At 40.8% G+C, this 16,894-nt stretch overlaps 1 protein-coding gene across 12 annotated transcripts in view; it reads left to right on the top strand.

Moving 5' to 3' along the window:
- The window catches only part of dab2ipb (DAB2 interacting protein b), a 179,309-nt gene extending 166,457 nt beyond the window's left edge, over nt 1-12,852 (top strand). For 11 of the 12 annotated variants that reach the window (XM_082542352.1, XM_082542351.1, XM_082542354.1 and 8 more), the window contains 4 exons: nt 867-1,004; nt 6,831-7,033; nt 7,137-7,224; nt 8,577-12,852. In XM_082542352.1, coding sequence (XP_082398478.1) covers nt 867-1,004; nt 6,831-7,033; nt 7,137-7,224; nt 8,577-8,744 — 597 coding nt within the window. In that variant the 3' untranslated portion in view covers nt 8,745-12,852. The remainder of the gene's footprint in view (nt 1-866; nt 1,005-6,830; nt 7,034-7,136; nt 7,225-8,576) is intronic. The other variant, XM_082542356.1, reaches the window with a different exon arrangement.
- Nucleotides 12,853-16,894: the final 4,042 nt, after the last annotated feature.

The raw sequence follows: 16,894 nt of genomic DNA, 5'->3' as shown, positions 1-16,894 counted from the left end.
TGAAGTTTGTTTTTCGCGCTACTTCGTACGGCACTACGTTGCCTGGCGGACGGACATGTGACTAACATACCACTCTTGAACCCCGATCCTTCCGCCAGGCAACGTAGTGCCGTACAACAGCGGAACAAACAAAACAAATCGTCTTACGATATGACAAAAATCATGGACAATCCATAGAAAAGCCGCACCTGACTAAAAGCCGCAGGGTTCAAAGCTTGTGCAAAAAGTAGCGGCTTATAGCCCGACAATTACGGTAGATGTTTTGTTGCTACTGCTACTGTGGGACAGTATAGTGAAGAATCATTAATGAGAACACGAAAGCCAACAGCTTAGTAAAGTTTCACTCACATCACATGTATAAATATGTGCAGTTTGACGTGTTTAATTCAGATACGTTTTCTCTCAAACTGCTTAAATGCAAATGAGTGTCTGACTAAAATTATTATTATTTTTTTTTTAAAAAGCAACAACAAACAAAAAACCTCAGCAGATAGTAATGTTACATGACTGCTAGCCTTTGCCTCAAGGTAGATTTCGGCGCAGGTATTGAATCTTACAGTGTTTACTTTCCCTCGCTGCCAGTGTGACACTATAGCTGCTCTCACTCCCACGTGTTTAAAAACCTGCTTCAGAGAGCGTGTGCTACAGGTTTGCGTGAGCCTGTATCCATTCCACCTGCTGCTTTCAGTCCAGATGAGTCGATGCATTTCAAGCTTCTTTTGTTTTTTTTGTTTTGTTTTTTTTCTGTTGTTTCTGTGGTGATATTGCAAACTCCCTCCTCCCCCTCTCCCCTCCTGCTCGTCACTTGCTCTCATGTATGTGTGTGTATGTGTGTGTGTGTGTGTGTTTTGTGTTGGTTTTACTAGGCCCCCTCCCCAGTGAACCCCAGTGCGTTGGACCGCACAGCAGCCTGGCTATTGAATATGAATGTGCAGTTTTTAGACCATGAGGGGATGGAGCCCGAGTCACTGAGAAACAGAGAGGATCTAACTCAGGTGGAGAAGGTAACCTGCCATCCGACCCCCTACCCCCAGCACCCCCCCTCCCCTCTCCTTTTTCACAAACCACCACAACCTTCAGCCCTGACACCCCCCACTGAACTGTCCTTTCTTTTCTTTATCACTCACACACACTTCCCTTCCTGAAAAGCCCCCCTTCTACACTCAATTACCTCACGATTTTTTTTCTTTATTTTGGGGGTTTTATTTTCTTATTTAAACTTTGCCCTTGTCTCTGAGCCAAATTGTCACAGCAAAAAGCCACAGTGTGCATATTTCCAACATAAAAGTAAGGGAAATGGCTTCATTTTGTGCAAAATAATACAATTGAAAAAAACTGACTTTTTGGTGATAGTCCAGCTGTTTATCTGCGATGTTTTTGGACATTTATGCAGCTGCGGGAAAATCATAGCTACAGCAGGAGGTAGTTATCATGAGCAAATAATTGTGAAGCTAAATATAGCAGGCAAGAATATCAACAAGCTCCAGTGCTGACAGCAGCGGCTTCATTAATCTCATTTTCTTGATGAATGCGTTAGGCTTTTTAGTAAAATCCAAAAAGCTGTGAATATTAGAGTATATATTATTATGCAGTTCTGTCACATTTAAAAAGCTAAACTTTGAAAATAACTAGAAATGAAGTGTGTGTGAGAGTTAAAATCTCCCTTCACCTCCAGAAAAAACCAAAAAAATGTCCCCTTAATCCTTTCTGGCTATGTTTAACACAGAATTTATTGTCCAAACCAGGTGTGTCCGTGTGCATGTGTGTGTATCCACATGCAGCATCCACACAGACGTCTTGCAGCTTGTGTGTGCTTGCATCGGTGTGAGAGACGGGGACATAAAGAGGCTTTTTGCTGCTTCCTCTGCCTACGTTCGCTGCTTCTCTGCTGAGCTACCTTTACAGCCGCTCACTCTCAGCTTCCATTCTTTGGTTGGCTTGTCGCATGTCCCACCCACCCTTCTTCTTTTTTCTTTTTCTTTATGTATTTTTTTGTAAATCCATGATGAATACAAACCTGTCATTCCGGCGTAGCTCGTGCGTTATGGAAGCCAGCAGCCCCGGCAGGGAGAGCGACCAAAGAAGGCAATAACTTCAGTGTTAACAAAGAAAGCCACAGCCACCTTAAAATAGCAGAGCCGCTAACAAGACAGGAATCGTTCGAGAGTGGCTTAGACGCTCCTGCAGCTAATGGTCTATACAGTCTTCACTATACGGACATAATAGACCCATGTAAAAAATAAATGCTACGTGTATTTTTACTTAAATAGAGCGTTTGCTGACTACCTGCACAGTGTGTGTTTCAATATAACAGATACGTTTACATTTTGTGCTCATTTTGTTCTCGATGGTTAATTTAATTTGTGTCAACGGTATCCTGGCAATCTAGTTAGTAGTGTGAGTATCTAATCAATTTGATTAATGAATCTCTCCTGTTAGGATCACTCAATGCTCACTCCCCCCAGCACCTGAAAATGATTTTGACACAGAAGGAAAAGTAGGTTAGAACATCAGCTTGGTCGAAAAATGTAGATTTAAAGTTTCACATGCTATAAGAATAAGAATAACTTTATTTATCCCGAGGGAAATTCTTTTGTCATGTACATGCTCAAAGCAGCAGGAGAGACAGAGGAACAGATGAATAAGATATACAATATATACAGTAAGAATAGTAGTATACAGTAATATACAGTAGGATAGTGCAAGACATAGTATCAAATAACTCTAACGAAGTAATATATATAACTATATCCTGGTGAATAAATAACTTAACTGTCAGTGCAGGCGATTCTACAAAGTGACAAAGTATTGTGCAATAGAATAAAGGAAGTAGCAGCATATGATGGGGGATGAAACAAATATTCAATAAGGTACTGTTGGGTAATATTGAATTAGAATTAGAATTAGAATTCAACTTTATTGTCATTGCACATGCACAGGTACAGGGCAACGAAATGCAGTTTGCATCCATCCAGAAGTGCTTTAGTGATATAGATATATTACAATATATATTAGCAATAATATAGATATGTGAGTATATTACAGAAATGGGTCTATTATGGTATGTTATAATGTACACGGTATGAAGTATGTTGTGAATATTCTATAACTATAAGTATGTACAGGCTGTAGTGAGTACAAGCTATGTACAGGCTATGAACAGGATATAAATATGAAAAACTATACAGAATATGAAATAAATAACTTTACAGAAATCTGAGATATACAGCTATACAGAAATGGGAACTATGCAAGTTGTAAACAGTTGTAGGGTTAAAAATTATCGTATGTACAGAATGATTATTTACACAGAGCTATACAGTAGTGCAGTTAAGATAAGTGAGATATAATTCCTACAGAGGCTATATAAAGTGCTAGTGGTGCACAGTCTGAAAGGGAACAGAATAACATTGGTAATAGTCTCAGGAAAATCACCTACAGAGTGAGGAAGAGTTATACAGTCTTATTGCCACTGGTACAAAGGATTTACTGTGGCGGTCAGTTCTGCATTTCGGGGCAATGAGGCTTTGGCTGCGTTTGCTCCGATGGTCCACCATGGGGGCATGCATGGGGTGGGAGGGGTTGTCCATGATAGAAAGAAGCTTTTTTAGCATTCTCCTTTCAGACACCACCTCCAGGTTCTCAAGTCTGACACCCAGGACAGAACCAGCCTTTTTAATCAGTTTGTTCAGCCTGTTGGCATCAGCTGTCTTCACCCCACTTCCCCAGCACACAGCTGCAAAGAACACGACGCTCTCCAACACCGAGTGATAGTTTACAGTCCAAGCGTACCTCCAGGTACCGGTAGTCCTCAACGATCTCCACATCAGCCCCTCTTATGGTGACAGGGTTAGGAGGAGGAGCCTGCTTCCTAAAGTCCATAATCAGTTCTTTTGTCTTTGTGATGTTAAGTTGTAGGTGATTTAGCTCATACCACTCGACAAAGCTGTCCACCACACTCCTGTACTCCTCCTGTCCATCCCTGATACAGCCCACAATGGCAGAGTCATCCGAGAATCTCTATACGGTCGCGTGCAGAAGTCTTGAGGCATCCGTCACTTGTTTATATTTTGCTTCCAAACTGACCTATGACTCATTCAAGCATAAATACGCAGCCTGTTGCAAAAACACATCATTTTGTTCCAATTTCTTCAGTTTAATCTACATGAAATGCCAAAGACGATACAAATGGCATTTTTTTGCACCAACACAGTGATTCCCACTAGCCCAAACCTGATCATATAACGACACGGTGTGCAATATGTTCCTAAAAAAATGAGCTAACTGGATGTGGAGGACAAGGCCTAAAAACTATCTACTAGCAGATATACAGTATCTGAAACTCCTTAAGAAATAGGGTGAAAAAACCCAGCAAAGACCTGACACAGGACCTGAGACCTTTACACAGTACTGTAAAACTGGTCTTGCCTAAGAAAGTACGGGGGCTCAAAGTTGCTGGAAGAAATGATGCAACGTTTTGACTCAGGGACTGAAAATATTTATAGTATGTATTTTTTTTCAGGGCTGCATTATACTAAATTCAGTTTAATTCAGATTTATTTATATAGCTCCAAATTACAACAACAGTCACCTCATGCCACTTTATATTGCAAGATAAAGATACAGAGAGGACCCCAACAATCAGATGACCCTCTATGAGCAAGCACTTGGCGACAGTGGGAAGGAAAAACTCCCTTTTAACAGGAAGAAACCTCCACAAAAACAGACTCTTGGTTTTTAACTATGCTGGTTAGTCTAAAAACCACAAAATTGAACAAACCTCCTTCCAGTGTTTTCCGTTGGGCTTCTATTTTGACTTAACTGTCCTGTGAGAGCTACACGGATGTCAGCAATAATAGAAATATAACCCAGGAATGCCATCAGGCGTAACATCAGGACAACACTTGCACAGATGCATCTGTCCAGATCGCCTTTGTTTCCCGAGCTCTCTCTTCTTCTGGTCTGTGTTATCAATATTCATATGTGTTAATTTTTTTTAGCCTGCTTGAATATCAGATGCACATCTGCAAAGGGAGACAGTATGACTGAAATAAGTCAGATCTTCTTTGTGTCTTTGGCTGAAATACATCAATATTTAGCGGCGCTTTGCGTTGCAAAGGCACAGGGTTATATTTTAGTAAAATCTTCATGGCGATAAATATTCAAAAACAAAACATTACGTGTCAAAATAGCTGCTTGAACAAATGTTCTAACCCTTTCGACACATACAGAGAGAGAAGAGGATGATGAAAGGAGGTGATTTTTTTCTTTTTTTTCTGTGGATAGCAGAAAAGGTTTGACAGCTGCTACAGCTGCTTGATTTTCTTTGGGTTCGATGGAAAGCGAGAACGCCGGTAAGAAGACAGCATAAGGAAAACATTGGGTCGATGTTTGCTGCATTTGAAGCAGACCAGTGCAGGGACCGAGGACAGAACAAAGGAACTTCAGATACAGCAGATGTCATTTGTTCTCAGGGGATCTAGTGACAAGAACATCTGGGATATCAGAGATGGAGAGAGAAGTGGAAAAAGGGTAGAGCAGCCGATGAATCTATGGAGGTCACTCGTACTGCTGGGAACAAGAGGGCTGATGGGGAAAATATCCCCATGGAAAGCAGTAGTGTGACATGGGTAAATAAGAGTGAACGGGTACAGAGTGAGCGAAGTCCTCGCTTTGTAATTGGATCTGATTGTGCTTGCACATAGGGGTTCATCTGATTGAGGGGTTTCTCTTTATTAATGTAGGGCCTTTCCTTATAATATAAACAAGGCGACTATTGTTGTGATACGGCATAATATAAATAAAATTATATTTTAGCAGTTAGGCTTGAGGAATGGCAATGTCGGAGGTTCTGTCCACAGGTTTAGGTCGTGTTTGTAGTTGGTTTCTCAGTGTGTGATCTTTGATGTTTTAAGCGCACAGGCTTAAAGACTGGTTGGTGACTGCCTTGGCAACCGGCAATCATTAGGCAAAAACGACTGGATGCAAGTCCAAGAATTAGTCACTAGCAGGTTGCCAAAAATGTTGCCCATCCCAGCTTTAGACTGTTTAGACATCAAAAAATGTTTGATTCCTCTACTTGTTTCCTTTTCTCTGACGCATAGGCTGTGTATTAAAGATGGCCATAGCTGCTGAGTCTTAAAGCCAATATAAGCCTTAAAACTGCAATCTTTCTAATCGCCAGCAGGGGGCGAATCCCACTTTGAGCATGTCTGATTCTAAAAATAAGTGTATGGGAAAACGGGCTTACAGCCCACTGTTGATTTTATGAAAAAGTTTCAGAGCTATATGATGTCATGGTGGCTACATCTGTCTTTTATATGCAGTCTACTTGCTGAAGAGAAGTCTCTGCTTCACTGGTTGCATCCTTTTCTTATCACCTCCTCTTTATTCATTCAAAATTCCCTTTTTCCTCCCTTCTCTCTTGCTTTGATTTTTCTTTCTTTTTGCCAGTTACATGTCTCAGTAGGTCATTGGTTTCAGATCCAGAACAGAGGCTGCCTTTGGAAACCTTCTAACACCACTTAGTATTTTGGGGGGCAATAAAAGCTTTACTGGGCTCGTCAAAGGCACCGTGATGTCAGTCAGTGTTTTTCAATGTGCTATCATGACATTCCATATAAAATGTCCCACAGTAATTCCCTCTAGACCAAAATTATACTCCATCTCAAACACAAAGCAGCACAGTCCCAGGTCTGATTGAGAGATTGCCGTTTTTTGTTCTCGTCTCGTGGTAATGAAGAAGGGGACCCCGCTGCTAGGGCTGATGATAACGTTGATAACAAAACGCGATGATGAGAGTGTCCTCAACGCTCCGCTTCTCTGTTCAGTACCAGCAGGAGATCGCGGTGCTGCAAGAGAAACTGCGGGCGTCGGTGCAGAAGCTGGAGGAGTACGAGGCCCGTCTGAAGGGTCAGGACGAGCAGGCCCAGAAGGTGCTGATGGAGTACCAGGCCCGGCTGGAGGAGTCAGAGGAGCGCTTGCGCAGACAGCAGGACGACAAAGACCTCCAGATGAAGAGCATCATCAGCAGGCAGGGGAAAAGAGGAAGAAGAGGCAGATTTGCTGAGATGTATTTTGGGATGCAGCGTTTCACAGCCCCTCTAACTCTGCCCTGTCTTTGTTTATCTTCCCAGGTTAATGTCGGTGGAGGAGGAGCTGAAGAAAGATCATTCTGACATGCAGGCGGTGGTAGACTCTAAACAGAAGATCATCGACGCACAGGTCAGTCCACCGTAGCGACCCCACCGCGGGCTGCGTATGGCTTTGTGGATACTTTTCATCTGCGCGTTTTAAATTTGTATGTGCTGTCACTTGCTTCTCCTACATGAGGAAACAAAGGGTCACTGAAATACAAAGAGATGTTTAATTCATAGCTGTCTAGCTGTGGCATTGACAAGCTTGGATGGCTGAGCAGAATTTCTCAGCTCCCTCCCACTCCTCCTTATAAAACAAAAGTGTCTTATCTGGTTGTCTGTCAGCATGTAGCACCTCTATAATCCACAGTGGTTCATATTTGTGTAAAATTGCATGAAAATCTAACTTAAAAGAAAAACTGTTCTTTTTGAGCATTTTTAAGGAATTTTGAATGTTTGTCGTTGGGTTTGTAACTGACAGGAAGTTGATGTATTTTTTAAAATGCAGTTTTTATCTGCGTTAAACTACACAGAGTACACTTAAAACTTCACCACAGGAGATCAGTCAGGCCTCGTGAACGGGGCGTGTTTGTAATTAGCCATTTACAACAAAAGACTGTATGTAAAAGATGGACATAATCACAGTGATTCTACCCACTGGTTTGTGGATTTGTGTTTTAAAGCCTCTAGCAGCATTAGCGTATTTGGCTGCTGGCAGGTTGGTCTTTTGGAGCCAAAGACCACCATATTTATAGACGAGGGTGTTAGTCAATGCTAGTTTAGTTAGCAAGCTGCATCCATAGTCTTCAGCTTCACAACACAAACACATGCTAATAAATGCTTAATAGCATACAAAAAACCAAACTAAAAAATTTCTACTAAAACTGAATGACAGTCTTGGTCTTTATAGCCAGTCTTCCTCCCCTCAGCCCCAACTGGTCGCCACAGACGGCTGCCCCTCCCCAAGCCTGGGTCTGTCAGAGGTTTCTTCCTGTTAAAAGGGAGTTTTTCCTTCCAACTGTTGCCAAATGCATTCTCACAGGGTGTAACCTGATTGTTGGGATTTTCTGTTATTTTGGAGTCTTTACCTTAAAATATAAAGCGCCTCGATCCAGATGGGAAGCCTACGCAGACAGTTAGCAGCCTAGTTAGCACGTAGCTGTCACTCAAAGCAGCCACACCCATGTCAATCTAACCCTAAACCTTAATAAAATATAAACATGACAGTTAGTTTGCAGTTTGTTTGCACATCAGTGTCAGCTTCACTTTACCGCTCATTTAAAACAAGCTCATGACATTAACAAAGCTTGGTTGTAGAGCAGATATCAGCAGGTTAGGATGGGGACGAATAAGAACGTCACGTTTCTCCTCCAACTGATGAGGAAGCTGTAATATTGGAATTTTTTTCCCGGGTCTTACTGTGTTCATGTGCATTCACAGGAGAAGCGCATAGCATCACTGGATGCTGCCAACGCCCGTCTGATGAGCGCTCTCAGCCAGCTGAAGGAGCGCTACAACATGCAGACGCGCAACGGCATCTCCCCCACCAACCCCACCAAACTGCAGATCACGGAAAACGGAGAATTTAGGAACAGCAGCAACTGCTAAGAAAGACCCGGCGTCTGCCCCGAGCGAGAGTTGACCGCCCGAGCGTGTACAGCTGTTCAGCGCGTGGATGTCTACGTGCATACGTGGATGCATGTCTGTTTGAAAGACTGCGAGACTGCAGGCGTGTGCGTGCGTGAGTCTGTTTTATAAGCCAGACGTTTCCTTTTTTTCTTTTGTTTTGTTTTGTTGGAGACAGTGTAGGAGTGAGGGCGCCACTCTTTTGAGGGGCCAGCCAGAAAAGGCAGAACTTCAACGCTGACGGACAGATCACCAGACGGCCTTCATTTATGAGGGTGATGGCCAGAGGAGGTGGGGCGGAGCTTGTGTGTATATATAGAACTCGAAGCTGTTTGCCAATGGACGCACGTAGTTTGCTGGGACAATTCACGCCGCTGTCAAAGCCTGGGACGAACCACTATATACCCAAACACAGTGACGACCGCCAGACACGGTCACCCTCGCAACCCTCCTCTCTCGTTCTTCTTCTCGTCCTTCTTGATGACCAGGTGGATCCACTTCAAAACCAACAGCACGTACTGAGGATTATCACTTTAGTTTCTCGAGAGGATTACTAGTGCTTTATTTTAAAGAACCAAATAAGAGCTTATTAAAAGAAAATTGATATTTTTAATCCAAAACAATCTACGTTTCCCTTTCCGCTGCCGAGTGTGTGTTCCTGAGCATCCCCTGACCAACCCCCTCCCCACCCCCCTCCTTTCCCTACGTAGTGCACTTTGCGAACAGCTATTGGTACATGAAAGGCCTTAAGTAAGGAACACACCTCGACTTTCTCCCACATCTCCCCAGCAGCTTTTTTTCTGCAAAAAAAAAAAAAAAAAAAAAAAAAGTTATACTGGCACAACTCATACTGTGGATTTGTAAAGAAACAAACGTGTTACAGATGTATTATAAACACTTAACTAAATGAATTCTATGTGATACTATATTCATGAAATTTTAAATAGATGTATGCAGTTTTTTTTCCTTCTATAGATTATACACACATATACCTATATTTGATAATCTCAAATATAAAAGCAGCCCTTTATTTCCGAGTTTTATTTTTCTTCTCTTCCGATGGAAAGACTGTCGCGTGTAGCTTGCTTTGGAGCCCTGGAGAGAGGGAGGCCACGCTGCCGAGCAGTCGCGAGCACCTCGGTCGTCCTTCAGAGTAATCCCACGACGCGTAACCCTTTACATACGGCGCGAGAGACGGGAGCGATCTGGTCTCACCCGGTGCTCATCGCTGCTCTTGAAGGCAAAGATTATCAATCACGAGTTCTGTGCGTGGTCTTTTTCTGATTTTCTCTAGTTGCACAAGAGCTATTGAGAGATGCGCTTAAACGCGCTCGCTCATACTATACACTGGACTGATGAGCCGTTACAAGGCGCGCCCCCTACACCCCCAGTCCTGACATTTTTTGCGCTCTCGATGCTTTATTTGTCCGTGGTTATGAAGTATGCTGCATCCAAACTGTGATCCCAGTGACATCATCGTTGTCTCGCTTTTTTTTTTTTTCCTTCTCCCCCCTCTTACTCCCACCTTTCTTTATCTTGTTCTTCTGAATGTGAAGATGCTAACTCACAGTTGGTCTTAACACAGGGTTTGGTCCTTTTAATCCCTCCATCCATCCCAACCATCTCTGTATTTTGGATATTTTTGTAGCTGTTTTTCTCACTCTGTAACAAACTATACATCAAGCGTGAGGCCGCGCATGCTTCATCCTTGCTCTATAGCCAATAGTAGCGTCACCATTTGTTTTCTCTGATTGCTAGCTGAACGATGATGATGATGATGATGATGACGAGAGGCTTTTTTCAGACATGACGTGAATATATGATGTGTAACTGAGTGTATTAAAAGGCTGGGCAGCCTGGGATAGTGTAAATAAAATGCTCACACTATTTTTACCTAATGTTAACAGAGCTTTTTGTAAATGTATCTTGTGCTCAGACTCTGCTGTACCATTATGGATACTGTAAATATGAAACAGCTCAGTCAAGTCATCTGTCCTCATTGGGTAGAACTATACAATCAAATTTAACCTTTCAGTGTTCTCTGTTTAAAGTTGTTGGTTTCTTTTGTATTTAGAGTGTGTTATTGCTAGCCAAAAAAAAAAAAAAGTCGGAGTTTGACTCTTGGGATGTACTTCTTCATTGGTTACAGGCCAAGTCGAGTCCAGTCTCGAGATTCAAAAGCACAATCCTGTATTTCTCATCAGTCTAGCTCTATGCACTTTTACGTTCAGTGGTTGATGTTTGTAATTAGCTTCTTTTTTTTTTTGGTTGTTGTTTTTTCAGGTGATTAAAAATGTGGCAAAGTTTAAAATTGAAGTAAGGGATTTTTATGATATGGCGAATTCACAACATTTTGTATGAGATTCTCAACGATGTGACCCCTCCTTCTCTGAACCAGAACAAATTGCCTCAGACTGATGAGTTCACACGACTTTTCACATCTCACCCGACGTCTAACCGCCTGTAGAAATATCTGCATAGGTGAAAGTCAGACTGTGTCACTTTGACAAGTAGAAACAGCTCTTCAATTTAGATAGCAATAAATACGCTGCGTACTGTTTTCATTGGTAGCATTTGCTGACTGTTTGGTACCATTAGCAAATTTTTTGGCACATTTTACGGTTAAAGGCACATTAGTGAGTCTGTTTTCAGACTGTGGTGCACTGGTGTTACTGTTAGTACAGAGGTCAACAGTGGGGTTCTGGAAGTAAGAATCTCATTCATATTCTCCTCAGAGATTTTGATTATGAGATATATCATAACCCAATAAGTATTATCCATCAAGGAAGGAAGAAGGATCAAATTGTTTTTTAGTTGTTTTGTTTTAGTTTTTTTTTTTTTTTTTTTTTTAAAGCTCTTTGATGGGGAAGCTGAGATTTGGGAGTTCTTTCACTCTTAAAAGTAACTATGTACAGTCAGTCTTTTACAGTGTTTTTTGAGCCACATCATCTTTTTACAGTTATATGGCTTGGTTCAAGGCTTAAAACTCTTCATATAAGGATTTCCTGAAACATCACTGGAGAAAATGAATGGGAATTCACTTCTGGAACCAGAGCCATTAAAATCATGGGCGACACTGTTGCGCTCGATAGCTTAGCATTTCTGCTAAATGCTCGACTGTTTAAAACTCTACTATTTGGCTAATTACTTTACATGGAGCCCATTAAAGGGAAAAAAATAAATTTGATAATATGTCATTAAGGCAGATTTTATAGAGTAACTAAGAATAACTTTGATACAGTTTTTCTTTCATAGGTTTGGGCATTAGCATATATAAAAGATATAACACACAAGATTACAATTAGCTAATGTTTGCAGGTCAGTTTTACAAAAAAGGTACCGTACTGATCAGTAGCTTTGCACTGGCACTAAATCACCATGAAGTTGAGGGATATTTGTTATTTGACCAAATTATTTGGAATTTTGGTGTTAAAAAATATAGTATGTAGCTTAGCATTTTAGCAACTAGTAAGATATGTACCAGTAACTAGCTTAATAGCATTAGCTATTCTGAATTAAGAAATAGCTCATGCTTTTTAGCAAAAAAACAAACAAACGTATTTTAGCAGTTTACCTGTAGCTGTTAAACTATGAAAGTCACATAGTCTCACTTTGAAGTTTACAATAGTTACACTGATACAACCTTGCCACATTTATCCCACCAGTACTTCTTAAACAGATACAAGTAGAAGAGGCATTGCAGTTTTTGGTTTATAATTCGACTCCTCATGTTTCAGTTTTGTTTTGTGTTGGTTTTTTGTTGTTGTTGTTTTGTTTTTTTTATGGTCTACTTTTATAAATCAGGAAACCATGAGGTCTCTCTTCACACACAGTTCAGCCAATCCGACTAAAGATGAATTGAAATATAAAGCTATAAATAAAGTAAGAGATGTTGTATGTTTTCTATTATCTTGTAGAAAATACTTTTGTAAGTATGTTGAAAGTATAAAGTATTTGCTGGATTCTGCTTCCTTTGACGACAGTGACAAAACAATAATGTACAGAGGAGTTTGTGTTGACAAAATGTGGCTGTGCAATTTATGTACATTTGCAACTAGACCTATTAAAGTTTTATTTAGCTATTTTAAAATCGTGTGCCTTTCTGTCTTTTGTCTCATCGCCTCACACGTGCTGGTATCCATCACACTTATTCTGCTTCTCTGATAGAATAAATGGAGCTTAGTTTGACAGTGTAACAGATGAATCACGTGTTCATTAAATACTCAGGCAGGCTGTGATAGATGACAAACAGCTAGAGAGAACATATGCTCAGTAGCAGGGTCCAAAGGCAAAGGCAGCTTTTTTTTGTGGAAGTACAGTTTAAGTAGTGTCTGTTTCGCTCAGCAAGTCTGACCTACATACTGCCTGATTGTCATTCCCCACATTGGGTAAAAAATTAAAACAGGCCTGAAGCTTGTAGCAATTTTGTTGAAATTCCTGTAAAGTGAGCTGAAAATTATATTTTTTAAAAAAACATCATAACTGTTCTAAGTGCAACAGAAAGAAAATAGAAATGTACTTTGAAAATATTCAAATTGTATTAGGTTTATTTGTAACAGCCAACCACACGAACTGGTGTGTTTTACAGGAAAGGCCTTCTTGTTCTCTGTGAAGCTCACTTATTTCTTTGCCCAAGTGGAACAAGTGTCTCCCTGCAGCAAAGGCACATGTTTAGCATGTCAGGCTTCTAAAAACGCTAAACTACAAAAAAAAGCATTATTACTACTAATAACTAGAGATGGCACGATACCACTTTTTTTTATGTCCGATACCGATATGAATCCAATAGTGTTTTTTTTAATCAAAACGTTTTTTTAATATCTTGCTGCATTTTGTATAAGTTTATACCCAAGTTTAAATAAATAACAACACTAAAGCTATTCTGTTATACCTGTATGTAAAAAATACACTGTGTCCAAAATATGTCATAGTTCAGCAACACTGATCAATCTAATAAACTTAAACCTGCACCATCCTCCCTATTCTGGTATTTTAAAGAGTACTTAGCAGAAATATTAAGCAACCTAACTAATAGGGTTGCAAACTCCCAGCAAAAAAAAAATAGGGAACCACCCCCCACCCTCCACCTCATGATGCTTAATCGATCTAATCAAATTTAATTTGATGCAGGGGGGAAAAATGTACAGAAATAACTTATTTTTCAAGAATAATTAAATAGATTCAACATCTTTCTTCAACAGAATTGCAGACTGCACAGATGGTACTTTCACAAAGGAAAAAGTACTATAGCTTACTAGGGTATATTAGACTTAACAGTTACTATATACAGTAATGGACTTCTATACATCAGATTAAAACTTTGGGTGTAAGAGTCAGATAATTATTTATTAAAAGCTAGACATTTTAAATGAGAATAAGAAAGAAACGTATGTCTTTGTGTCCCCTTTTCCCTGTTCATGCCCTATCGGCCCCCCTGGCTAAACTTTGCTAGATCCGCCCCTGCACAGTTACCAGCCGTCAGCTACGCAGAAAATGTTCCTGGTGTAGAAAGTAATATTAAATAAATTCTAACAACAGCTTATCAAGGTTAAATGTGCTGCTGTTGTTCAGCCGCTGGTTTCCTCTTTCTGGTGCAAAATGGGCCAAAAACAAAGAAGAGAGACGGACTCCGACAGAAAAGCCGATCAGCTGATCGTTAAGCAGTTTCAGGATTGAAGTAGCAGCAGGAGAGAGAGAGAGAGAGAGAAGAGGCAGTCGCTCCACATGTCTGTTGTTAAGCTTAACATGGGAATGCTTTACAGACATTCAGAGATAATGTTATACACTTACTTTACTTCTCTCTGGGATCACTTTCTCTGAGATGAAATGCTGGTTTGGTAGCAAGGCTACAAATACACACAGCTGCTCTATCACGTGCTACAGTTATGAGCCGAGTTACGCTGTGTAGCAAGTTTTGTGAGGTCCTTTATTGATATTTAATGGATCGATTACATTTTTTATTTCTCGCCGATATCCGATCCAGTAATTTGGGTCAGTATCGGACCGATACCGATAGGTAATATCGGATCGGTCCATCTACTAATGACTAGCCTTACCGGTGCCCAGTGGTCAGATTCAGGATTCAAAGATACCAAAAGTTGAAAAAACACAGTCACCTGCTTCAGATGAGATGGTTTCCCGTCCAATGCGGAGTGCATACATCATTTCCCCTTCAATCCAGTTTTGATCTAACTAAAATGCTTCATCAAAAAAAAAAAAACAGACACTTCCTGGATATTGCACAGTGGATCAAAATCTGCCCAGATTTTTCTGTATTCATAATAACTTTAATTTTGAAAATCACAGCTAGGAGCTCGTGGAAGATCCTGAATCCAGCAACCAGCTGGGGCTTTTCTGTGTGGAGTTCTCCCTGCGTCTGTGGGGTTCTCTCCAGATACCTGGCTCTTTATGGCGTTATTTTTGTGCCACTATTCTGAGCGCACGTAAAAAAGGTTTGCAGGTGCAAGTGTTGCATTTTGAGGAGAAATTTATTTTGAGCGAAGAAAAGCTGAATTTGAGTGAACAAAATTCATTGCTGCATGCAAAAAATGTATATCCGTGTTTGCTATTATCCATATACACACGCACAATAGCAGCCCCTCTCGCTCAGTTTTTGTATTTGCGCTCGCAATGTGTCGCTCACGCTCTCAACATTTCTGCCCGTGCATGCTCAACTCTTTCTGTACACCGTTATATTTGTGCCACAAAACCAGCCAATCACAGACTTGGATGCAAAAAAATCTGATTGGCTGTTTTTGTCTCCAATCAGCTCGAAAGGACGAAATGCAATATCCCAGAATCCATTTCGTCCAAAGCTCAAACGAGGCAGTAGCGGAGGAACACAGAGTGGCGGAGTTTGAAATATTACTCTTTCTGGGACACAAAATAAACTTTTAAGATATTTTCATGTTAGAATGTAGCTGTGTGAACTTCTAATATCTGCTCGATTTATCAAGACATCACATATTTGCATAAGTGCTCCAACGTTTTCGGAGATGCCTGTTACCCACCAGCTGACCGGGTGGGAACTCGGGTTAAACATAATATATAAGGCTGAACTGACAAAAAAATCACCGACTACACCACCAGGTATTATTGGAAAAACCATAAAGCCTTTGAACGAAAACAAACGCTGTTGTGACAGTGATGTGCACTGTTTTGTTGGTATATATGTATGATTTGTATCACCTTCATGTTTCCAGCTTTACAGCTGTGGCTCCAGCAAATATCAGCTGATACTAGAAATTAATTTTAAATAAATTCTAACAACAGCTGATCAATTTTGAACGTGCTGCTGCTGTTGTTTAGCGCAACATCCGCTGGTTTCCTGTTTCTGGCGCAAAGTGGGAGATAAACAAACAAGAGAGACGATCAGCTGATCATTGATCAGTTTCATGATTGAAGTAGCAACAGGAGAGGGAGAATGAGGAGAGAAGAGGCAGCTAAGACACAGAATAACTCCAGCTTTGTGTCTTTTTTATTCTCGCTGAAGTCTTTTCCCCTCAATACGGATGTATTGTAATTGGTCCAGCCCAGAGTTGATTATTACCAGCTGGCTAATCCACCACCTTTCATTGTTTATACCATTACAAAAACAAACAAACTAACATAAAAATGAAAAATCACCATTGGCCCACCGGGCAAATGCCGGGTAAATGCCCAATGGCCAGTCCAGGTATTCGGTCAGCTGGTGGGTAACAGGCATCTCCAAAAACGTTAGAGCACTTATGCAAATATGTGATGTCTTGATAAATCGAGCAGATATTAGAAGTTTACACAGCACCATTCTCGCATGAAAATATCTTAAAAGTTTATTTTGTGACCCACAAAGAGTAATATTTCAAACTCTGCCACTCTGTGTTCCTCCGCCACTGCCTCGTTTGAGTTTTGGACGAAATGGATTCTGGGATATTGCATTTCGTCATTTCGAGCTGGTTGGAGACGAAAACAGCCAATCAGATTTTTTTTGCATCCAAGTCTGTGATTGGCTGGTTTTGTGGCACAAATATAACGGTGTACAGAACGAGTTGAGCGCGCACGGGCTGAAATGTTGAGAGCGTGAGCGACACATTGCGAGCGAGCGCAAGTGCAAAAACTGAGCGAGAGGGGCTGCTATTGTGTGTGTGGATAAT

Source organism: Aulonocara stuartgranti (assembly GCF_965226115.1).
Source record: "Aulonocara stuartgranti genome assembly, chromosome: 7".
Lineage (NCBI taxonomy): Eukaryota > Metazoa > Chordata > Actinopteri > Cichliformes > Cichlidae > Aulonocara > Aulonocara stuartgranti.
This window is presented reverse-complemented; position numbering and strand designations above follow the sequence as displayed.